Genomic DNA, 25,237 nt, shown 5'->3' on the forward strand with positions numbered 1-25,237 from the left:
GACAATTGCTGAACATTCTATTAAAATGGTACCAAAACTTAAATGATGAAATGCATAAGAAGGGTTCCTGTGCTGAAGAAAACAACTTGGTACTGAATTGGGTGTCTGCTTTACCTTACCAAGTTAAAATTACTATTTGTGTAATTATTGATAGTAATATAATTATTGATTTATTAATTCACATCATATGTAAAGTTGAAATTATATAAATTATCACATAAACTAATGAGAAAAGGATATGTTTTGTTATAGTGACTCACATATATTATTCCTCGATAAGCATCAGTTTCTTTTTCTCCTTTCAAGGTGTGTAATAAAAGGGTTTTTTTTCAAGGTGTTAATAAAAGGCAGAATTTATAAGGCATGGTTGGGAATAATAAACATCAAATTCAAGATTATGCTTATCTTTGCATTTAGGAGTCAAGAATGGAGAAGAAGGAGTAAGCTGTTGTGTTGTACAGGGCACTTTATTTTTATTTCATAATAAAAAATTATATGTGTCAGTATAGCTAAAACTTGGGCTAGAATGGAACTTAGCAAGCATCTGCCCTAACTTCTTCAGTGTTACAGTTGAGGAAACTGAACTCCAGAGAGTTAAATTGATTTATTCTGTGGTGGTTGTATACTAATGTTAGAACATGGAATAGAACCTAGTTTTGTTAGTTCAGAAGTCTTTTTGTTATGCCAAGCTTTTTAGAATATGTGTATTTTAAAGTGTGATAGTTTGCATGATATTTTATAATTATACTTCTTTACAGCAAGAGGATTATATGTCTCTACCTTTTGCCATGTGACATGAGGTGTTTCCCCTTGGGAGATTTTTTACTTCCCATGCCCTTAGTGACTAATTTGGTTTTAGCCAATGGAATGTGAATGAAAGTAATGTACACCATGTCTAAGCAAAAGCTTTAAAATAAGCTTGTCCTGCCCAGGGCCCACAGGCTGCGTAGAGCCCAGGGCTGTTTTGAATGTAGCCCAACACAAATTTGTAAACTTTCTTAAAACATTATGAAATTTTGTTTTTCAGCTCATCTGCTATCATTAACGTATTTTATGTGTGACCCAAGACAGTTCTTTCATTGTGGCCTAGAGAAGCCAAAAGTTTGGACACCTTAGCTAAAAGCTATTGTATACTGTATATCTCTGTCATATTGGTCTTTTACCTCTGCCACAAGGCCTAGATGGGGTGAGGGGGTGCTGTTCCTTCAGCCTGGTGTCCTAGAATAATGAAAAAGTATACAGTTATTAGCCAGTGAAATTTTATTGTTGTTGTTGCTGCATTATCATCTAGTAAAAGGTGACTGACACAGAAAGTTAGCTGTCCAGCTTTTCTCTTTAGGTTGGGTTAATAAGAAAAGTAAGAGTTATTTCCAGGCATTTGAAGGATTTACATCTTTCAACTCCTCATACCTCATTCTGGGTGTTTTACTTCACCCAAGCAAAATGTGAAAAGTACGTTTGGACAAATGATTTCTACTGCTGGTTATTTATTTATTTTTTTAATGAGACCTGGTCTTGCTGTGCTGCCCAGGTTGGTCTCTACCCTTTAGGCTCAAGCAGTCCACTGCCTCAGCCTCCCAAGTAGCTGAGATTACAAGTATGTGCCACTGCGCCCAGCTCTGGACAAATGATTTCTTAAATGCCTGTGGAGATAAATACAAGACCTTCTGTAACTTCACTCCTTATCTGCATAGGGATAGTAGAGTTTGGCAAGCTAGTGAGTAGGGCCTTGATGGAAAATTGGCCAATTTTCTAAGGGGGTGTAATTTGCTCTATGTATTCTAAAATGGCATTTGTTGGATCAGGTCATTTAATTTTATTTTGCCCATGTAACACAATGATCCCAAAAATTGACTTGGAGAAGTAATTTTAAGGTATCTTATGTTTTTATCATGTGGACCATTCCAAAATTTCTGAAAACATAGCACTGAATGCAACAAGAAGTTAGATTGTAGTGACAGTTCTGGCTTTGATGTAACCAAACTTTTAAGGACATGATTTACTCCTGCCTTGTCTAGGGAATTGTTGGTAACCTTGTCTAGGGAATTGTTGGTAAAGCAAACTCCCAATTTCCTTTGTGGTTGGTTATTTTTTACAATTTAGTTTGGGGATATTGCATTCCACATTTTGGTCGGTGACAGGCAGAGGGGTTAATTTGTGAAAGTGTCAAATATTATGATCACTTGATAACTTACTCAACTGAGTTTATGAGTATTTGATAAACAGATTTCACCACTTACTGTTTTTTTTTTTTTAAGATGGCAGGATAGCTAGTGACAGTTATTTTATACCAGTTAAGAGAACCGTAGCTGACAATGCAACAGTGTAACATCTGTTTACATAGCCTTTATGTTATACTGGGTATTATAAGTAATTTAAAGATAATTTAAAGTATACAGCAATATGTGCATAGGTTATATGCAAATACTACACTACTTTATATAAGGGACTTGAACATTGTCAGATTTTGTTATCTGTAGGGAGTCCTGGGACCAGTCTCCCACAAATACTGATGGACATGGTATTTAAAATAAAAATTTCAAAATCTTTATACTAAATTTGAGCAGATAAGTATCAAAGTGAGTGAACAGATTCAGTAGTCTATTTAATGGGCAGTAAGCAGTAAAGGAGATTATTAGCATCTTTTGTGCAACCCACTATTCTTTATGATTTTATTTTTAAGAGTATTGCAAATTCTCAAGCAAAATTTAGAAGTGTAAAATAAAATCATACAGTTTTCAACTGAGAATGGGATTCTTAAAGAATCTAATAGCAGAGTTGCATTTCTAAAGAGGTTAGAAATTATCAGCATAAAGTGATTATTTAATATTTAATTCAGCCATTTAATGAAAATAAACTCAAATTAAAATTATTTTCAGTAGAAAAATGAATGAAATTTTTATTCAGAAAAATGTTGTACTCTCAGGCAACAGCATGAATATAATTGGAATGCCTTTGTCAAAGATAGAAATGCCATGTCCACTTAAAAGGTTTTGCTTGATGTTTTCTAAGCTTTTGCTTTAGTTTTATTTTGAAGTATACTTCATCAGATATTCATTACTTTGAATTAATACAGCATTTGTTTTGTCTATGTGTTGTATATGCTTTTTGACCCAACAATCGTGGTACTTAGTTAAGTCTGTTCTTGGAAAGCAGTACAGACCCTAGTTTATTTAATCAAAGAAACCCTACCATGACCTGTTTTTCAAACAGAGCATCTAGAGTTATATTCCTAATGTTTCCATTTCATTGTTCACCTTGATTTTCACATCCTTTGCATTTTTAATAGAGCTCTTGCCCTCATCTTCTTCCCTTGTTGCTGGGCAAGGTTTGTGACACTGATGTCTGATTGGTTTTAGACTATTTCGGCTTTGAGCCAATCAGACAGTGAATTTCAGTTCTCTCACAGGACTGAAACATTGAAGCAGCTGTTGATATATTTTTCCTGTGGGGAGATTATATAAACTAAGAGTATGGCTGCAGCAAGCTCCCTCTTGGGTATGTTTGAAAAATTACAAGGTTCATCTGTAAGGAAGGGGGGAAATGAGGTTTATTTTTAAAACTTGGTTATTAAGAACACCTAATAAGTAGTGAATTTGAGAAAAAAATTCTGATAACAAATTTTCCATTTTTATTTTATAATCCTATATTTAAAGAACTATAGAATGGTGTAATATAATAAAAATGTCTTTAATTTTCATGAATATTTACTTTATAATCCACACATTTGTTTTATAATAAAGCTTTGAAAGGATATCTCATATAACCTTTTGTAACTTGCTGCGAAAGGCAGTTAAGGAGAAAAGGATGTAGTAATTGTACTTATACCACTTAATATAGGTTGTCCAGAATCAGACATTTAGATTTCATTAGATGAATTAAACTAAGTCAGTTCAGTGCAGTAGACAGCACAACACTTCATAATACTATCCCTAGTAATCCTTTGGGTCCAGAATACTATTAATTTTTGGAATTGGAAATCTGTAACAATAGTGGTAGATGGGTATGAAGATTTTTTTTTTACTTGTCTGGATTTAAGGTTTTGCTAGATTTATATATTTTATATATATGGTCTATGGAATTTTTAAAAAGAAATTTACATTTGAATTTTGCATTGTATAGAAAAATATGTTCTTTCGTATATTGTCCATGTTTGACTTATTCCTCAGGTAGGAAATTAATTTATATTAATGTATATTTCTTGAAATGTTCATGGATATTTATTAAAGCAAATAGCATAAAAGATGTAAATCTTATCCATTTATGTGTGTGGTATATTTAATGCATGTTACGTGGATTTAGGGTTTTATGTAAACTGTGTTCTAGATTACTTATTTCAAACAAAGAACCACACTTAAGTATTGCAGATACAGTTTTTGTTTAACTATGTTTTTCTGACCTTATTGTCTGTCTCCTGTTGCTGGGCAGGAATCAGAATGCTGGCTGCTGATTGGCTGAGTTTGTGAGCAGCTCTTGAACAGCCATTTAAATTCTTGAGCTTTTTGAGCAGGCAGATTGTAGGCTAAGACATAACAGCTTCCCTTTGTTGTTTCATTGCTATGATCTCTTGCTAGAAAGAAGTGGGTGGAGGGGGATGAAGCAGAGAAGAGAGTAATGTTTTCATTTAAAGAAGAAGCTCGTTGGGCTTTCCTTAAAAATATTTTAAAAATAATTTACCAAAAATTTGAAAAAAAAAATTCCAAGCCAGAGAGACTTATTTGCAGGTAACATACCCTTCTCTGGTTATTTAAATATAAATTCCTATAGAAAAAGGTTTTATTAGTGATATTATTTCCCCAGAGTTCTTGAATATACAGAGACTTAAAAAACATTATTTTGACTCTCATCCTCATGAAAAAAATACTTTCAGGAGAAACTAGTTCATCATGTTTTGCAGTTACTTTTAGACATGGCAGACATCTTCTGCCGTAAAATACCAATGCTTTTTTTCTGTGAAAATGAATTACAGTCATGTGAAAGCTTTCTGATTTGAGTTGCCACCTAAAATACTAAATGTACTAAAATACATTTATTTTATAGAATAGTTTTATGAATGGCATCTTAGTTCTAGGCGACAGTACTAAAATGATCCTTGAAAGTGTTTTGCACTGGTATTACAGCCATGGAAACTTGTTTGCAGGTAACACACCCTTCTCTAATGTGTATCTTTCTCAAATATGCTTTGCTAATGCAAAATACATTTCTAAAAGCAGACTGCTGATTGGTTTGTACAGATATGGCTGAACTAGTTTGAACTAATTGTTCGTGTTACTTCCTTATTGCTTTGTCTGTTTTTTATTATATTTAGAACCCGTAAGATCTGGTAAATGGCTGTAGTGTGCTCCCTTGTGGGTATGGATGGTAGTTATTCTATAATTCTTTTTAGAGTGCTTTATTATTACTGAAGTTAATGACAATTTTATTGATAAAATCAACTTTTCTTAAATTATATATTTTTATTAAATATTATTTGGTGGTGGCAATTTAATATTAACTGTGAGGTTTACATGTTGGATTTTCTAATTTATATAAAAAATACCAAAGAGGAATTTGTCTTAGACTCTTTAGTTTATTCCTAAAAACATTATCCTGAATATTTAGTTTATTCCTAAAAACGTTATCCTGAATATATAGATGGTGATGGTTATAACATTTATTGAGTTCTTACTACATTCCAAGTGCTTAATGTATAGAATCTCATTTAGTTCTCATGGCAACCTTTGTGACAGGTGTTGGTATTAGTCCCTTTTTAAGGTAACCAAAACTAAGAAATTGATGTTAGGTAATTTGCCCAGTCTCACACAGTAGGTTTCCTGGGAGAGTTGGAATTCAAATCTGTGAATCTGTCTACAGTCTACAGAGTTCATGTTCTTAATTGGGTTATTAAAAGTTATGAATTTTTTTAAAGGAATGCTTACTTTTAATGTAAGAGTTCATGTTCTTAATTGGGTTATTAAAAGTTATGAATTTTTTAAAAGGAATACTTTTAATGCAATTGGTAATAACTACCAGCTGTCCATCTAATATCTGAGAAATGTGGATATTATGAGGCTAAAGTTCAAAAGAATGGCCTTTCAGTATTTTGAAATACTTAAAGGGTAACTATACTACTTATATTATAAACAATTATTTTGTAGTTTTGGAATTAGTAAGGAAAAGTGACAGCAAAAGACAATGCATTGTATCTGTATCTTTTGCAGAAAATTTTGCAGTTAGCAAAACTTTGTAATGACAGGAAGGGAAAAACCTTGAAGGTGTGAAATTTTAGTCTGTAATTAAAAACCCTTAACATAATGTTTTGTATTATATTATACAAATTTTGTATAATTTTGTATTAAGGTTTTGTATTATTATATATACATTTTGTATTAAGGTTTCTGTTTAAATGAAGAGTAATTTTTCTAAATAGTTGATTTAGTTATATAATTCAAATAAAATGGGTAGAATAAGAAATATGTTCTAAGTAATTGGCTTAAAGTGAGAGAATGAATACAGAATGTATCACAGTCTAGAAATTCTCTGACAAAGTGCTAGAATCTCAAGCTGAATTGGCTTCCAGCAAGTAGGCTAGGCTTATTATTTTATGCCCTTCAGCCAAAGACCAGCAGGAACACCTTTGTAATTGAAAAAGTTAGGTTTACTATTTGCTGCAGGGAGGAAATAATGTTCACTATGGGGAAACTGTAAGGCACATCAATCAGTAAGAGGATGTTAGAAAAAACCTAGTATAGGATTTGAGTATAGTATAGTTTGGGTTATTTTGGGGAGAGATGAAGGAAGTAGATCCTTATCGTGGATTGGGTGACATCAGAAAGTGGGGGCACTTCTATACTTGGGTATCTCAATAAATTTTATCTATATAGGGAGGACAGACTATTACAAGATAAAGCTGTAATTGATAAAGAAGTTGGCCGGGTGTGGTGGCTCACACCTGTAATCCCAGCACTTTGGGAGGCCGAGGCAGGTGGATCACGAGGTCAGAAGATCAAGACCATCCTGGCTAACACGGTAAAACCTCATCTCTACTAAAAATATAAAAAATTAGCCGGGCGTGGTGGCGGGCACCTGTGGTCCCAGCTACTCAGAAGGCTGAGGTAGGAGAATGGCATGCACCCAGGAGGTGGAGCTTGCGGTGAGCCGAGATCAAGCCACTGCACTCCAGCCTGGGCGACAGAGCACGACTCCGTCTCAAAAAGAAAAAAAAAGAAAAAAAAATAAAGAAATAGCCATCACTCATTTAGTGAGGGGGGATGTTTGGAATTTTGTGGGTTGCACAGTGACCTTGTCTGACTTGAATGTTCTCTGAGTTGGTTTTATGTCCAACCAGAGAACAGCATGGCTTAACTGTAAGCATCAGATCCATTAACAACATTGAGCCCTAACTGTGAGTATCAGTTAAGTTTCCAGGCATCAGGGGCTGCTTTTCTTTCTTTCTCAGGCCAAAGCAAATGTATTCTACCATATCATTCCTACTGGTGATGGTAATGGTAAGTGACTATCCAATGTGAAAACAGTATTCCTGCCTCCTGTACATCTTAGTCCTTAAAGAAATTTTGTTTTATTCTACTATTGATTGATGACATTGTTTTTCTTCAGAACCACATCCTTGTGCTCTTTTGTTTGCCTTTATTGCACTGGCCAGATGTTAACAAGGAAATGGTTACAGGAAACATCCTTGTTTTCTTCTGATCCTATTTCAATATCAGACATGATATCTCTAGTTTTCTTGGTAGATAACCTTTATCAGATTTGAGTAAGTTTCCTTGTATTCTTAGTTTCTGGCAAGTTGTAATTATGCATCAGTCTTGAATTTTGTCAAATGAATATTCTGTATTTGTTGAGGTAATCCTTTGTTCATTTTGTCCCTCTGTTCTGTTTATGTGGTGAATTAAATAGCTTGATTTGTTTTGTGGTTTTCTTTTTTGCTTAACAGAAGTTTATCGTCTCGGAGTTCTGGAGGCAACACATTTGAAATCACGGTGTTGTCATTGCCATTCTCCCTCTGAGGGTGCTGAGGAAGGATCTGTTCCAGGCCTCTCTCCTAGCTTCTGGTAGTTGCTTGGCTTGTGGTACCATAACTTCAATTGTCACATGGCATTCTCCCAGTGTGCATGTCTGTCTGTGTCCAGATTTTCCCCTTTTTATAAGGACAGCAATTGTATTGGATTAGGGCTCACTTTAGTACCCTTATATTACCTTGATTACCACTGTAAAGGCCCTATCCGAATAAGGTCACATTCTGAGGTACTGGGGCTTAAGACTAATATCTTTCTGGGGATGTGGGATGTGGGATGCTGCACGATTCAGTCAGTAACATCCTGGTACCAGACATTCAGTTTAGGCAAAACTCGTAATTGTACACTCTGCTGGGCATGAAATAAAGTCAGAATGCATCATGGCTTGTTCATGGTCAACACTGCTTGATTTTTGAATGTGAAATCAGCCTTGTATTTTTCTAAGTGAGCTTCACTTGGTCAGAATTCATTACCTTTTTAAGAAACCTACTTCTAAATAAGTCATAGATGAAAGAAGAAATCATGATGGAAATTAGAAAATATTTTAACAGAATAATGTAAATGACACATTAAAATGTGAGATGCAACTAAAGCAGCTCTTAGAGGGAAATTTATAGCTTTATATGCACACATTACAAAAGAAGAAAGATTGAAAATAACACTTAAGCTTGAATCTCAAGGAAAAGGATGACATGTTAAGCTCTTTCCAAGAAAAAGTAAGTGAAAAGAGATAATAAATATTAGAGTAAATAATTAAAACAAGAAAGCAGATATAAAACTAAGAAATATCAGCCAAGTAAAGGCTCATACTTTAATAAGTGAATAGAATTGATAAAACTATAGCACAACTTACCAAAAAAAGATAATACACACACACACACACACACACACACACACACACACACACACAACCTTTGTATTTATTTTGAAATTTTTTTGTAGTGGCATTACTGAGATAAAACCACATATCTACTATTCACCCACTTAAAGTACAATTCAGTTATTTTTAGTATATTCACAGAGCTGTATAATCATCACCATAATCAATGTTAGAACATTTTCATAACCCTGTAAAGAAATCCTGTACCCTTTAGCAGCTACTCCTCATTTTCTCCAGAATCTTCCAACCCTAGGTAGTCACTGATTTACTTTCTGTCTCTAGATTTGCCTACTCTGGACATTTCATATAAATTGAATCATTCAGTATGTGGCCTTTTGTGACTGGCTTCTCTCACTCAGCATATTTTTAAGGTTTATGCATGTAGTAGCATGTTCAGTACTTCATTCCCCTTTGTGGTTGAATGATATTCTGTTGTAGGGGTATGGCACATTTTATTTATCCATTCATCAGTTATGGAACATTTAGGTTGTTTCCAGTTTTGGGCCATTATGAGTAGTGCCTCTATAGAGCATTTGTGTACAAGTTTTTGTGTGGACATATGTTTTCATTTCTCTTGGGAAATGAATGGAATGGAATCACTGGGTCATATGACAACTCTGTACTTCACATATTGTGGAACTGCCTGTTTTCCAAAGCAGCTGCACCTATTTGCAATCCCACTATCATTGTATGAAAGTTCCAGTTTTTTCACATCCTTGCCAACACTCATTATTCTCGTTGATTGTAGCCGTCCTGTCGTGTGTGCAGTGTTATTTCATTGTGGTTTTGACTTGCGTTTCCCTGATGTCTCATGATGTTTATTGCTTATGGACTTTTGGCTTAGGGGTCTCTTTCTGGAAATGTCTGTTCAAGTCCTTTGACCATTTTTAAATTGGGTGATTTATTATTGAATTATAGCAGTTCTTAGATATTCTAGATATAAAAGTCTGTATTCTATATAAATATATATTCTGTATTCTAGATATGAAATTCTAGATTTGAGATAAAAGTCTTATCAGGCATATGATTTGCAAATATTTTCTCCCATTGTTGTGAATTTTCTTTCTTGATGGTAATCTTTTGTTAATATGTTTATAGTTCTGCCAATCTAAGTATGCTTGGTTGCAAATGTAATCTTTCCTTACATGTTTCTTAATTCTTCCTCCTTTTTCCTTTATCTCTATACCTGTTATTTCCCTACTGTTTTTGTTCTTACACTTTTATTTTTCTTTCTCATTTTCTTCAGGTACTTTTTTTTTTTTTTTTACTTTATCTACCTTTTTTTTGCTTAAACATCTCCATACTCTGTGAATTCCATATTGAAAAAAAAAACTTGTCCCTTTTCCCCCTAATACTTTCTAGTTGATTTTCTAGTAGACTATGGCCATTTTTGATTTTGTATTACACAGATGCAGTAAATATGATAATTAGTATACAACAAGCAGTAGGTTTTCTATGTCTTAAACATTACATGAAGTGTGCTGCTTGCATCTCTTCTAAGATCAATTTGTATTAAGTCTACAATTAGGTGGCTTCTGTTTCAGTTATTAAACTCTCTTTCTCTTTTTTCTTAAAGATTCAGAATGGACAGTTTAGAAGAACCTCAGAAAAAAGTCTTTAAGGCTCGAAAAACGATGAGAGTGAGTGATCGTCAGCAACTTGAAGCAGTGTACAAGGTCAAAGAAGAACTGTTGAAAACTGATGTCAAGCTGTTAAATGGCAACCATGAAAATGGAGATTTGGACCCAACCTCACCTTTGGAAAACATGGATTACATTAAAGACAAGGAAGAGGTGAATGGCATTGAGGAGATTTGTTTTGATCCTGAAGGAAGTAAAGCAGAATGGAAGGAAACACCCTGTATCCTAAGTGTTAATGTAAAAAACAAGCAGGATGATGATTTAAATTGTGAACCTTTGTCTCCCCATAATATAACTCCAGAACCAGTCTCTAAACTGCCTGCTGAACCAGTTTCTGGTGATCCAGCCCCTGGTGATCTGGATGCCGGAGATCCAGCCTCCGGAGTACTGGCCTCTGGTGATTCCACCTCTGGTGATCCCACCTCTAGCGAGCCCTCCTCTAGTGATGCTGCCTCTGGTGATGCAACCTCTGGTGATGCCCCTTCTGGTGATGTGTCCCCTGGTGATGCCACCTCTGGTGATGCCACTGCTGATGATCTCTCCTCTGGTGATCCCACCTCTAGTGATCCCATCCCAGGTGAACCGGTCCCTGTTGAACCCATTTCTGGTGATTGTGCCGCTGATGATATAGCCTCTAGTGAAATAACTTCTGTTGATCTGGCTTCTGGAGCACCAGCTTCCACTGATCCAGCCTCTGATGATCTGGCCTCTGGTGATCTATCCTCTAGTGAACTGGCCTCTGATGATCTGGCCACTGGTGAACTGGCCTCTGATGAGCTGACTTCTGAATCAACCTTTGATCGTACCTTTGAACCAAAGTCTGTACCAGTTTGTGAACCAGTTCCTGAAATTGACAATATAGAACCAAGTAGCAATAAAGATGATGATTTTCTTGAAAAAAATGGAGCTGATGAAAAATTAGAGCAAATTCAGAGTAAAGACTCATTGGATGAGAAAAATAAAACTGATAATAATATTGATGCTAATGAAGAAACTCTAGAAACAGATGATACAACTATTTGTTCAGATCGACCTCCTGAAAATGAAAAGAAGGTAGAGGAAGATACTATCACAGAGCTTGCTCTTGGAGAAGATGCTATATCTAGCAGTATGGAAATTGACCAAGGTGAAAAGAATGAAGATGAAACTTCTGCAGATCATGTAGAAACGATTAATGAAAATGTTATTGAAGATGACAAAAGTGAGAATATCTTAGAAAATACAGACTCTATGGAGACAGATGAAATCATTCCTATTTTGGAAAAGCTTGCACCTTCTGAGGATGAACTTACTTGCTTTTCTAAAACATCTCTCCTTCCAATCGATGAGACAAATCCAGATTTGGAAGAGAAAATGGAAAGTTCTTTTGGTTCACCATCTAAACAAGAAAGTAGTGAGAGTTTGCCAAAAGAAGCCTTTCTGGTCCTCTCTGATGAAGAGGATATTTCGGGTGAAAAAGATGAGTCTGAAGTTATATCGCAAAATGAAACGTGCTCTCCAGGTTAGCATATAACTTAAATGTTAAAGATTTTTTATTGACTTTGATGAACTGTTTAATAAAACATTATCATAATGTTTTAAATTTATTTTAGCTGCAGAGAAAGTTGAGAATAGTGATGACTCTATAGAAAGATGTCTTAACTTCCTAGAATTCAGAATTAGTATGTCTACTCTGTGAGTAGCATTGTGCTAAATACTAAGAAGGGAGATAAAATAAGTAGAAAATATGCCCTTATAGTCTGGAAATAGAGATGAAGTAGAGCACCATAACACTGAGATAACAGTTTAAGTTAGTACATAATTGACTAGAGTTGTAGCAGTTCTTTCTTGCTATCACTTAGCGAACAAATAACTTAGAACTAAAAGCCTAATAGTTTAATCTATTTGCTTCAAGTGTAACAAATTGTATTTTCAATTAATATTCCCAATGAAATCCTGTTCCTTAATATTCTTTGTCCAGGAATGACAGCACCATTGTTGTAAGCCAGAAACCTTAAAGCTTGATTATCCATTTGATAAAGACTTTACCCATTTGCTTCCTCAGCCCTTTTGATTCTACCCAACCTATTCTCTTCCTCATTTTCTGAATGAGCTCCCTGTAACCCAGTTCTCTTATTTGATATTGTCCGTCTATGTCTTAGATCTCTGTTACTTTTAGGTTGATTTCAAACTCCTTATGTAAAAGGTACATTAACTTTATGATTTGTTCAGTACCTATCTCTCCCATCTCTTTTATTTTATTTATTATTCCTAGAGAAAAAGAATGAGAAAAATTCTACCTTCTTTTATGGTCAAACTGAAAAACATTATTCCTCTATGAAACTTTCTCAGCCTGTGGAAGACTGAGAAAAGCATGAATACCTTTCTTTTCCCATTATATCACATTCTTTTAGATTTAGACATCTCTGAGAGAAGTGACCTTGCTAGCATAAAACACCATCTAATTTCTTCAAAGAAAAAAAAATGGAGGCAGGTCTAAGAGACAGAGACAACTTTTTTCCCCAATATATCATACCAGCTTTTGGAGGTAGAGATTTTTTTCTTATTAAAAAATGGCTTTTTTTTTTTTTGGCCAGGTAAGGTGGCTCACACCTGTAATCCTAGGACTTTGGGAGGCTGAGGCAGGCAGATTGCTTGAGCTCAGGAGTTCGAGACCAGCCTGGGCAACATGGTGAGACCCCGTCTCTACAAAAATACAAAAATTAGCCAGGCGTGGTGGCACTTGTCTGTAGTCCAGGGTACTTGAGGGCCTGAGGAAGGGGGATCACTTGAACCTGGGTGGTCGAGGCTGCAGTGAGCCGAGATCGCGCCACTGTACTCCAGCCTGGGTGACAAAGTAAGACCCTGCCTCAAAAAAAAAAAAAAAGATGGCTTTTTATTTTCAAAGAGCATTCAACTAAACCTATATAAAGAGACAGGCCAGGCCCTTCTTGGTTCTAGAGATTTGAAGATAGTATTTGCCCTCAGGATACACACAAGAATTAAATCATAGGCCATTAAATACAAGACTGTGAGTACAGTGATAATGTTAAATTGGCATTCTGGGAGTGCAGATTAAGGTAACTTTATTAGAGCACCAGATGTATTAGGGATGTCTTGCCCCTTTTAATATCTGTATAACATAGAGGTTTTTTTTGTTTGCTTGTTTTTGTTTTGTGAGACAGAGTCTTGCTCTGTTGCCCAGGCTGGAGTACAGTGGCACAATCATAGCTCACTGCAGCTTCCACTTTACTGGCTTAGGTGATCCTCCCACCTAAGCCCCCAGAGTACCTGGGAATACAGACATGTGCCACCACACTTGGCAAAATTTTAATTTTTTTGTAGAGACAGGGTCTTGCTATATTGGCTCTGCTGTAACATAGGGTTTTAATGAGTCTAATTCTTTTTTTTTTTTTCCGAGACGGAGTCTCGCTCTGTTGCCCCGGCTGGAGTGCAGTGGCACGATCTTGGCTCACTGCAACCTCCGCCTCCCGGGTTCAAGTGATTCTCCTCCCCACTCCGCCTCCTGCGTAGCTGGGATTATAGGTGCGCGACACTACACCTGGCTAATTTTTGTATTTTTAGTAGAGTCGGGGTTTCACCATGTTGGTCAGGCTGGTCTCAAACTCCTGACCTCGTGATCCTCCTGCCTCGGCCTCCCAAAGTGCTGGGATTACAAGCGTGAGCCACCGCGTCTGGCCAAGTCTAATTCCTTTTAATGGCAGCTCCATCCTACTTGCTGAGGCCAGAAACTTTGGAACCATTTTTATTTTTTCTTTCACACCCCATAATCAGTCCATCAGGAAATTCTGTTGGTGCTACTATCATAATAGATCTAGAGTCCAATTCACAACTGTTATTACTCCTGCTGTGAGTCACCATCATCAGGCCAAAACGGTGCCTGGCACACAGTAAGTGCCCAGTAAATATTTGTAAAGTGAATTAATAATCAATAATGTAAGAGAAGCATATCATGGAGGACCTTGGTTATAATGCTAAAGCTTTATGATGGCGCTGGAATGCCAATAAAGAACTTCAAGCAGAGAGGAGAATGAAATTTACATTTTGGAAAGGTAATAGGTGACAGTGTTGAGAATGAATTTCATCCATTTCCTGTAAGTGTTTATACAGAGTGTGGCACTAGGCCAAGTCCATAAAAAAGCCTTATAAGTCCTTTAAAAAAAAAAGTCTGTATAAGAAAGTTAAAAAAGCAAATTGCAGCTTATGATTTAATGAGTACCTTTATGTCAGAATCTTGATATTGGAGGGCATCCCACACAAGGCAGTTAAGTGCTGAGAGATGAATATTAAGCCATCCATGTTGCATACTTTGAAAATTCAAAGTTGGGAATATTTTTGGTTACTTGCCTTTAATCTGATGGTATGCTATTAGCAGGGTAAATTTAGTGATAGATTTAATTTCTTGGCTCATAACTAAACTTTTATTTTGTATCTTTTCCCCTTCCTCTGAAGGTAATTTTGTGTATTTTGAGTTTAAGAATAGTTTCTTAATTGGTTCTTAAACTGTACTCTGTTCTCTTTATATGGCGACAGAATCTGTTGCATGTCATTTATGTTGCTGTACTCCTGTGGAAATATTACTTAAATAAATGCCTTTATTCTTGACTAATTTTTAATATACTCAGAACACAGAATTATTAGCTGAAGTACTAAAGTTGGCTTCAGTACTGGCTCTTCCTTCTAGCTACTAACATCTATGAGTGTAGTAAAAGGAAAATAGCATAACCTTCTGTCATTTCAGGCACTTGTTTAGCAAATATGTTTTAAATAAAGCAACCGTGATGTGTATCAGCAGCAACAAGAAATAATGAAAGATAAAGCAAATAGAAAAGCTATTTTAATTTTACAAAAGTAGAAGAAAGAACTAAAAAAGTGTTGCATATATACCTTAATAGGTCTAGAGACATTACTGAATTGTGACATAGTACTATGTTATAACTAATACTCACTAATTATTAAAATGATAATCTGTTTAAAGAGGATAGCAAAATAAAGATTTATCTCTCTGGGAAAGTTCAAACACTAGAGGAGCTTCATCGCCATACCATATACTTTCCTCTAACTACTATTTCATCTCTTTCCTTTGTTTTAGGGCCATTCTTCAAGTTATATTAACAAAGCTAGGACCATTTCTTCTTCTGTTAGGCCTTCCACTTAATTGGATTTTGATTTCTGCCTTGGTAGCTGCCACCCTCCTAATTTTTCTCAGTGAAATGACATTGATGATCATGTTATTAAATCCGGGGACATCTTTTCTTTGTCTTATCTATTCTTCCATACTTGGATGACCTCTTAATAACAGTTCTTCCCTCTTGAGACTCTCCTTAGCTGTTGGGTTATTGCATTCTCCATCTTCCCTTCTTTTTTGGCCTTTCTCATTCTATTTCTTGTGGAAAAATAGGGATAGGCCTCCTCCACGTGCTTTTTTTTCTTAAACAGAAGATTTTTGAAGAGAAAAATCTGTTTTAGAGTGAACTAGATTTTTTTTGCATTAAACACTGACATAGTTTCCTTGCAGATTTTATTTCAGATTAAAATAAAAATCTGTGGTTGATATTTTCCTCCCCTTGTTCATTGGATCTTTAAGGTAAATAAAATAAACATAAACTGATGCTAATGAGGATAATTACGTTAGACTAGAATTTGAGACTTCCTTCTATTTTTGCTGTAGGTTAGTATTGATAGAATTGGCATGATTTAGTCAATTTACTGTTAATTTGTTGTCACTGTTTATTGTGTTCAGTTAAAATTCTTTATCATCTCAATCCATTTATATTTAGCTGTTACTTATGTACTTGGCTTCTCTTTGTGGAGCTTCTTAGTTCTATTCACTAGTGTGCAACTTGCAGATTTTTCTTTTCAGAGTTGAGGAAGACCAAAGATGAAGTAGATTTTGGAAGGAGGTGTATAGGAGGAAGATCATTTTTCAAATGAGTACTGTTGTCCAAGTTAGATGTGTAAGTCTGGATTTCAGATCAGAGACTTGACTTGTATTAGAAAAATATAGTAGGTAGCATGTAGCTATTAGGTGACAAGATGAAATCACCTCAGAGTGAGTATACATGGAGAAAAGATCCAAGAATTGTGCTTTTGGCATTTCAGTGTTTAGGGTTGGGGAGATAAGGAAGAACCAACAAAGGAGCTGAGAAAGAGCAGCCCCTGAGGTAGGAAGAAAATGGAGAGATTTTGGTGTTTCAGAAGCCAAGTAAAAACACTGTTTTGAGGAGGGAATAAGGTAACCGTTTACTATATCAAATGCTGCTGTGTGTGCTCATAAGATGGAAGAGAAGTATTTAACAATCTGGAGATCATTGGTGACTTTTACCGAGGGGCAGTTTTGGTGAATGGTGGAGTGGAAAACCTGATTTGGGTTTCAGAGAGAATGGGAGGGGAAGAATTGGAGATAATACAATGGGACTTTCCCCGCTAGGTTTTGCTTTTAAAGAGAGCACAAAAATTCACATAGGAGATATTATTTGCCATTCTGTATTGGTTAAATAAAACTAATACAAAATGTCTGGAAAAGTCACATTACCAGTCATGCCTTATTTTTCTGATAGATCTTGTTAGGTTGAGAATCTTTATATGTTTATTGGCCTTTTATAGTTCCTTATCTGTGAATTGCCTGTTCATCTCCTTTGCCCATTTTTCTAATGGATATTGTCTTTAATTTGTCTGTAGGAATTTCTTGTTTTGTTATAAATATTTTCATGGAGCCAGTAATCTAAATCAGTGAATGGGGTAGACTGGCCTGTGAGCCCTGTTTTTGTAAATAAAGTTTTATTGGAACATAGCTATGGTAATTTGTTTACATGTCACATAGCACTTATTGCTGATTCCTGCAACAAGGACAGAATTAAGAGGTTGTGTCAGAGGTCATGTGGCCCACAAGATTGAAAATATCTATTTTTTGGCCGCTTACAAAAAAGATTTGCCAATCTCTTATCTAAGGCAATGGTTTTTGTCCTCCATTTTTCCTTAGAATAAAGTTCTATAAAGTATAATTCTGAAATGGGAAACTAAGTCCCCTAATGTAAATTCTATTTTGTAATCCTTTAAAAACACAGTTTTCTACCTATACTTAATGGAACCTTATTAAAGATAGTAGTCATCTGATAGTATTAAACATGTAATTTGTCTCAGCTATTTCTCAAAGTGTTTGGGATTACCAAAATTATGAGATCTGGTATCTGCCCTTAATGAGCTTACTGTCTAGTCTGCTTGAAAGGAAAGAATATGGAACTATGAAAACTTGCCAAATTGTGATAAGGCTATAGCCTTATCCTCAAGAAAATCAGAGGAATTATAACAGAAACTTATCTGTAAGTAAGGACAGATTCTAAAAAAAACATTCTTTTTTTTTTTTTTGAGATGGAGTCTCGCTCTGTCACCCAGGCTGGAGTGCAGTGGTGCGATATCGGCTCACTGCAAGCTCCGCCTCCCGGGTTCAAGCGACTCTCCTGTCTCAGCCTCCCGAGTAGCTGGGACTACAGGCATGTGCCACTACATACAGCTAATTTTTTATATTTTTAGTAGAGACAGGGTTTCACCATGTTAGCCAGGATGGTCTCGATCTCCTGACCTTGTGATCTGCCCGCCTCGGCCTCCCAAAGTGCTGGGATTATAGGTGTGAGCCACCACACCTGGCAGTAAAAAAGACATTGTTAACCTACTATTTGGATGAGTTTCAGGAGTCCCAGGAACTACCTGAAATTATGTCTAAAGTTGTCTGTGTACCAAGGGCCTTTGATTATTACTCTGGGTTGAAGGAGACCCATTCTCAGTTTTTCTTCAGGCTTTGTGGACAAAATAAAATTAAAGAAATATAAGGCCCTACCCGTCTCTGTAGAATCTGTTAATACCATTTTTTAAATCCCAAGTTCTTTCCGTTACAAAAAACTCTAGCGTATATTTTAATTCTGTGAATTCTGAGTGTTTTAAGTGTTGGGAATCCAGTAATATCTTCTAAGCATATCTGGAAACTGGGAGTTGGGTGATAGGAGGAGGTTTTTGAATAAAATGAAGAAATCTCAAGCTGAGCTTGACATATGGAGAGGAAACTAACATGCGTATAAAAGAGGCAAACCATAGCAGGCCAATTTACTCTGCTGTGTTCTGGATGCTGTGGCTTGGAGTCACTCTAATTGGAGCCATGTCTAATTTTGTGCTTTGTGCGATGTGAGGATTTGCTAAATAAAGACTATGTAAACCTTTCATCTCAAGCATCCCAGTTACTCTGTCTCTCTGGAAACTCTGGGGACTAGGAAGCTCAGGAGTTACTAACAATGAGTATTAAAATCAGGAAGATATGGAAAAATATAGAAAGAAAAATGTATTTTAATGAGTTTGTGATCTGTTTACAAGAAAGCAAACATAAATTTTTATTTCACTGAAACTGAGGTTGAGAGATGAGGTCTTAAAACACTTAAAATGAGCAAAGGGTAGTAAATGGAGAGTTAATTTTCAAATAATTTATTTTAAAGTTCAAAAATAGTTTTAGTAATCCTGTGTACTGTGTTAGCTTATTGTTTATCTTACAGTGAAAAAAATACTTCTAGCGCCTTAATAGGTATTCATCAATGATCCTTGTCCTTGCCTATTTTCACCTAAAATATCTTTTAAATTTTTTTAACCTTGACTTTTGCTATTAGGGCTGTTGTGATTAAAATCCTGAGGATTGGAGAAGAAATGTCATATCAGAATCTTTATATAGCATAATATACTTTATGATTGTTTATTTAATATTAGTTGCAGTACGTGATGAAACATAGCATGCTTTATTGAAGCCACTGAGAAGCAAGTTGCAATGACGTAAGGGGGAAAATAGAAGTCAAACATCTTAATGATTTTTTTTTTGTAGCTCCCTTATTCCTCATTTAATGAGTAGGTTAGTTGAAGAGACATTGATTGATTGACCAAAAGAACATTTTGGTACCTCTTGGATTTTATTTAATATAATTGTATAGACATTTTTAGCAATATCTTTTGGCAGCACTCTTCAGTTGTTACATTTTATATGACTTATGCAAATTAACCCTTCTGGGCCAGTCAAGGTGGCTCACGCCTGTAATCCCAGCACTTTGGGAAGCTGAGGTGGGAGGATCACCTGAGGTCAGGAGTTTGAGACCAGTCTGCCCAACATGGTGAAATCCTGTCTCTACTAAAAATAAAAAAAATTAGGCCCAGTGCAGTGGCTTATGCCTGTAATCTCAGCACTTTGGGAGGCTGAGGCGGGTGGATCACGAGGTCAAGAGATCAAGATCATCCTGGCCAACATGGTGAAACCCTGTCTCTACTAAAAATACAAAAATTAGCTGGGCCTGGTGGCAGGTGCCTGTAGTCCCAGCTACCTGGGAGGCTGAGGCAGGAGAATTGCTTGAACCTGGGAAGTGGAGGTTGCAGTGAGCCAAGATTGCGCTACTGTACACTAGCCTGGCGACAGAGTGAGACTCTATCTCAAAAACAAACAAACAAATTAGCCGGATGTAGTGGCGGGTGCCTGTAATCCCAGCTACTCAGGAGGCTAAGGCAGGAGAATCACTTGAACCCGGGAGGCGGAGGTTGCAGTGAGACGAGATCGCCCCACCGCACTCCAGCCTGGGCGACAAGAGCGAAACTCAGTCTCAACAAAAAAAAGAAAAGAAAATTAACCCTTCTGAATGTTTTCCTCATCTATATGATGACAAAAAATACAGTTTACAGTGTGAGATTATATTGTGGCCATGTGATAACTATATTAAGCACCTAGCTCAGTTGTTGGCACTGTTATCAAAGTAGGTATATATTTAAAGTTTTTATTATATTTGGGATAGCCTTTCCATTCCTTATTTATGAACTCTCTATACCATAAGCATTAAAGTAACTTAAGGATTCAACCTGTTTTGAATTTTCCAGTAGTTTGGAATTTTTTTGATAATTGTCACAGGCACTATTTTAGTTTTAATTATTGAATGTAAAGGAATCAAAATGCTCTACAGCAGTTGTTTTCACATTTTGTTAATGTTACTGGTGACAGAAAATTATTAAGTAATTTTTTAAAATTACTTAAAATCTATATTAAGATTAAATCCTGTGTTGAGTTTGTTCTGAATTGCAGAACAGTTGAATGTGGACGTGGTCATTCATTCGATCAGTTTCTGCTCCCCTTTTCCCCTCCCCAAATTTTACATTTTGGGACTCTGATTTCATAAAAGGTTGGTTTTGTAACTGGATAGTGACTAAAAATGTAAATTAGTGAGCTGTTATGAATTCTAGTAGAAGTAAGATTTTCTTTTCTATATTTGTTAACAGCAGAAGTAGAAAGTAATGAAAAGGACAACAAACCTAAGGAAGAAGAGCAAGTAATACATGAAGATGATGAAAGACCTTCTGAGAAAAGTATGCATGTATAAACAAACTTGAACTGGATTGAAAAATAATAATTCATTGTTTCTATATTTACAACCGTGTAATATTCTTTTTTGCCCATGAAATAATTGTAAAATTTTGCAATTTCACAACTATACCATTTTGTTGATGGCTAACTGAAGGATTTCTGAAAGTATGTTTCATACACTTCAATATTTTATTTTGTTTATTTATACTTTTTATTGTTCCACAGAAAGATTTAGCTTAAAATTTACTAAGTTACTGAGTGTTTTGAGATAAATTGTTTTAGATTTATGTTTAGAGAATGAAACTACAAGAATTTTGTATGGGCTAACATAAGTGAATGGAAGGATGTATTTTAGTTCACTTAAGGTTCTTTATCTTCATGGGGCCAGATGTAGTGGCTCACCCCTGTAATGCCAGCACTTTGGGAGGCCAAGATGGAAGGATTGCTTGAGGCCAGGAATGCAAGACCAGCCTGGGTGACATAGCAAGAACCTGTCTCTACAGAAAAAATATTTGAATTAGCCAGGCATGGTGGCACACACCTGTAGTCCCAGCTACTTGGGAGGCTGCAGTGGTAGTATTGCTTGAGTCCAGGAATTTGAGGTTCCAGTGAGCAATGATTGAGCCACTGTGCTCCAGCCTGGGTGACAGAGTGACACCTTGAGAGAGAGAGAGAGAAGGAGGGAGGGAGGGAGACAGGAAGGAAGGAAGAGGGAAGGAAGGAAGGAAGGAAAAGGGAAGGAAAGATAAGGTTCTTTAGCTTTATGGGAAGGGAAGGAAATGATGGACTGAGTGTCCTTAGGTTTATGGAAAGATCATTGGACTAGAAGTCAGGAAAGCTGGGTTCAGTAACTTTCCTGTCATGCTGCTATCCATATATGACCATGGGTAAGTTAAGATTATAAGAGAAATTGTAGAATAGAGTGGATTTACAAGTAGGCATATAGATACAGATACATACAGAGGGATAGGCATGGTCACATAAGAGCATTTGCGTTTAAAAAGTGTGAAGATATTAGTGTTTTAATTTTTTTAGATATTGAAGAAACCAGATACAAATTTGCATATGATCTCATGAATATTAACAGCACGTGAAACAAATTTTCTAAGTGAAGTCTTCTAGTCTATATTCTTTATAAATGTACTTTTAATGACATTAATTTTATTTTTATTCGAAATTCATTAGGATATGTTAAGAATAACTATTACTATGCTAGTTTTGTAAGGCTGATGATTAAGAATTTTTTCCTATACTTATGGAGGAAAAAGAATAAATAATTAAAGCTGTGCATAGTTAAAAATCTGACATGAGAATGAATACTATATTTTGTCAGAGGATTCATGTGCACTGTGACATTTAGTTACAGGAATGAATATGAGATGATTTCATCTACCTTCTTCATGACACAATTGTGAGGCAGTTCTTAGTATGAAGATTTCAAGGAAATTCTGTGTTCACAGTGTGCATTGCTTGACCATTAGGGAGTTCTTATTTAGTATATTGAAAGTCATTTGAAGTTTCAAGCTAAAAGCTATATACCTTCTAAGATCTCCAAAACAGTTTACAAAATAGTTGGTTGAGAAGGCTATTATGATAGAAATAATATTTTGCTAAGGATGGATAATATGCATTAAGAGCTATAAGAAAAACACCTGAGTGTGATCATTGTGGTTTTTCTTCTCAGATGAATTTTCTAGACGAAAACGTTCTAAATCAGAAGACATGGACAATGTACAGTCTAAACGTCGTCGATATATGGAAGAAGAATATGAGGCAGAATTTCAAGTAAAGATTACAGCCAAAGGAGACATTAACCAGAAACTTCAAAAGGTATTGTGTCAATTATAAGTTATAAACCATATTGAATAAATAGCACGACTATCTTCTTCTAGGTTTCTGACATTATTCTGTATTTTATTGACATAATGTGGTTTATCATAGAAAGAACGAACTTGAAGAAAGTGGTTGAGCTTTTAAAGTCTATTACTGGCCAGATGTGGTGGATCACCCCTGTAATCCCAATCCTTTGGGAGGCTGAGGTGGATGGATCACCTGAAGTCAGGAGTTCAAGACCAGCCTGACCAACATGGTGAAACTCTGACTCTACTAAAAATACAAAAATTAGCTGGATGTTGTGGTGGGTGCCTGTAATCCCAGCTACTTGGGAGGCTGAGGCAGGAGAATCACTTGAACCCGGGAGGTGGAGGTTGCAGTGAGCCGAGATCATGCCACTTCACTCCAGCCTGGGTGACACAGCAAGACTCCATCTCAAAAAATAAATAAATAAATAAATAAGTCTATTACTATCCTTGATAATTTAATTTTAAAATTCTTTCTGACTTCTTTTTGGCTACATCTTTTTTTTTTTTTAAAAAAGGTTATGATTATCAAAACAAGGGAGAGAAGGTAACATTTTTATTTATTTGCTTTGGTAACAAAACTGAATGTTGTTTTTCAGCTTTTCTTTTTCCTTCTCACATTGAACTTTATCTTATTGTGAAAAGGAAATGTTAGAGTTTTAAATATTAGCATTTTAATCTTTATAAAGCTGGTTTCATGGTTATAAGTCTCTACATTCTAAACTCTTTATTGTGTACTTGAGGGTTAGTATAAAAGTGGTAGAGACAGGGTATTAAAAGGACTAGAGAAAGGAGTATTTAGAATACGGAGTTTGAAATTCCCCTTACATCTGTTTGACTAGAGATAGAAATAATGAAAATATTCAGTATTTTATATGTTTTTCAACATGTGTTCACAAATGTTTTTACAAATGCTTTTCTTAGAGAGGAATATTAAACTTCGATGATAACTAGTTTTTCAAGGTCTTATATATTTAAGGATGACATTTTACAATCAATGTTTTAGGACAAAATTCTTTCATTAAAATATAGCATACATAGTTGCACTTTGTAGAAAAAAGAATAGTGAGGCAGTAGAAACTCTCAGTGTTGTTTTTTCCCCTAGTTTCTTTTTATTTGACATATGGAGATAATAATGCTTATTCAGTCTTTCTTACAGAGCTGTTAGAATTATGAAGGTAGCTATGTGAAAGAATTTTGAAAACTGAGGTTTCCTGAGAGTTTACTTCTTTAGAACAGTGTTACTCAAGTATGGTTCATGGGTATGTGCCAATGTCTTTGTTGTGGACCCATAATGAGAATATGGAACTTTTTAAAAGTTTACTCTCTGGAAATTTTCTATTTTTAGTATGTATTACCCTCTTGAAGTAGATTTTATATATGTAAAAGTAGAGGATTTTGGCAGATAGTATTGTGTTATAGATTCTAGCATGTTTTATTCATTAAGTTAGTTTGTCATTACTGTCTTCTTGGTACTTAAGAATATTTACTGTTTATTGCTTGCTGGAATGCCTTCTTGGCATAATGAAGGAATATTTGTTTCTTTAGGTTATACAGTGGTTGCTGGAAGAAAAATTGTGTGCGCTGCAGTGTGCTGTATTTGATAAGACTTTGGCAGAATTGAAAACACGAGTGGAAAAGATTGAATGTAACAAGAGGCATAAAACAGTTCTCACTGAACTACAGGTTTGTACATTGACTTGAATTGTATACTCCATGTGTCATTGTTTTTATAACTTATTTTCTGAGATATATATTTGAGATTATAAAATACATTTAAATTCTAAATGTAAGAAGGAAAAGGAGTTTGTTTAGTTTGCCAGGGCTGCTGTAAAGAAAGTGCAATAAACTGAGTGGTTTAAACAGTAGAAATATTCTGTCTCACAGTTCTGGAGGCTAGAAGTTGAAGATCAAGGTGTCAGCAGTGTAGATTCTTTTTGAGGGCTGTGCTGTGAGGAAGAATCTGTTCTATGCCTTTACTGTAGCTTCTGTTGGTTTGCGGACAGTTCTTTGGCATTGTAGAAACATCACCCTGATCTCTGGCTTTATCTTTACATGGTGTTGTCCTTGTATGTGTGTCTGTAAATTTCCCCTTTTTACAAGGACACCAGTCATTGGAGTAGGGGCCCACTATACTCCAACATGACTTCATCTTAACTAATTACCTCTGCAATGACCTTCTTTACAAATAAGGTCACAGTCTGAAATACTGGAAGTTTAGACTTCAATATGTGAACTTTTAGGGGACACAGTTCAAACCATAACGGAGACTCAGAAATTCCTGGATCTAACTTAGTGCTTCATATTTTTTTTTCCAGTCACTAAAGGAAGGCTGTCATTTAGCATGCTATAATAAGTACTAAATAATATTTGTTGGGGATTCTTTTTATGTTAATCTACCTCCTTTCGTGGACCTTATGTTTTAAAGATGTTAGTTTAATAACACGTATTTATTAATTTCTACTTGT

General features: G+C 35.5%; 1 protein-coding gene across 22 annotated transcripts in view; it reads left to right on the plus strand.

The window, feature by feature from the left end:
- ATF7IP (activating transcription factor 7 interacting protein) overlaps positions 1–25,237 on the plus strand; it is a 132,490-nt gene that overhangs the window by 48,075 nt on the left and 59,178 nt on the right. For 4 of the 22 annotated variants that reach the window (XM_063786353.1, XM_001157281.7, XM_016923004.4 and 1 more), the window contains exons 2-5: positions 10,472–12,036; positions 20,826–20,912; positions 22,595–22,740; positions 24,318–24,455. In XM_063786353.1, the coding sequence (XP_063642423.1) occupies positions 10,479–12,036; positions 20,826–20,912; positions 22,595–22,740; positions 24,318–24,455 (1,929 nt within the window). In that variant the 5' untranslated portion in view covers positions 10,472–10,478. Of the gene's footprint in view, positions 1–3,396; positions 3,499–5,710; positions 5,926–6,863; positions 7,009–7,933; positions 8,052–10,471; positions 12,037–20,825; positions 20,913–22,594; positions 22,741–24,317; positions 24,456–25,237 lie in introns of those variants that run through there. The other 18 variants (XM_063786361.1, XM_009424899.5, XM_054663089.2 and 15 more) reach the window with 15 other exon arrangements.

The sequence above is a fragment of the Pan troglodytes genome, chromosome 10, assembly GCF_028858775.2.
Source record: "Pan troglodytes isolate AG18354 chromosome 10, NHGRI_mPanTro3-v2.0_pri, whole genome shotgun sequence".
NCBI classification, from domain to species: Eukaryota; Metazoa; Chordata; class Mammalia; order Primates; family Hominidae; genus Pan; species Pan troglodytes.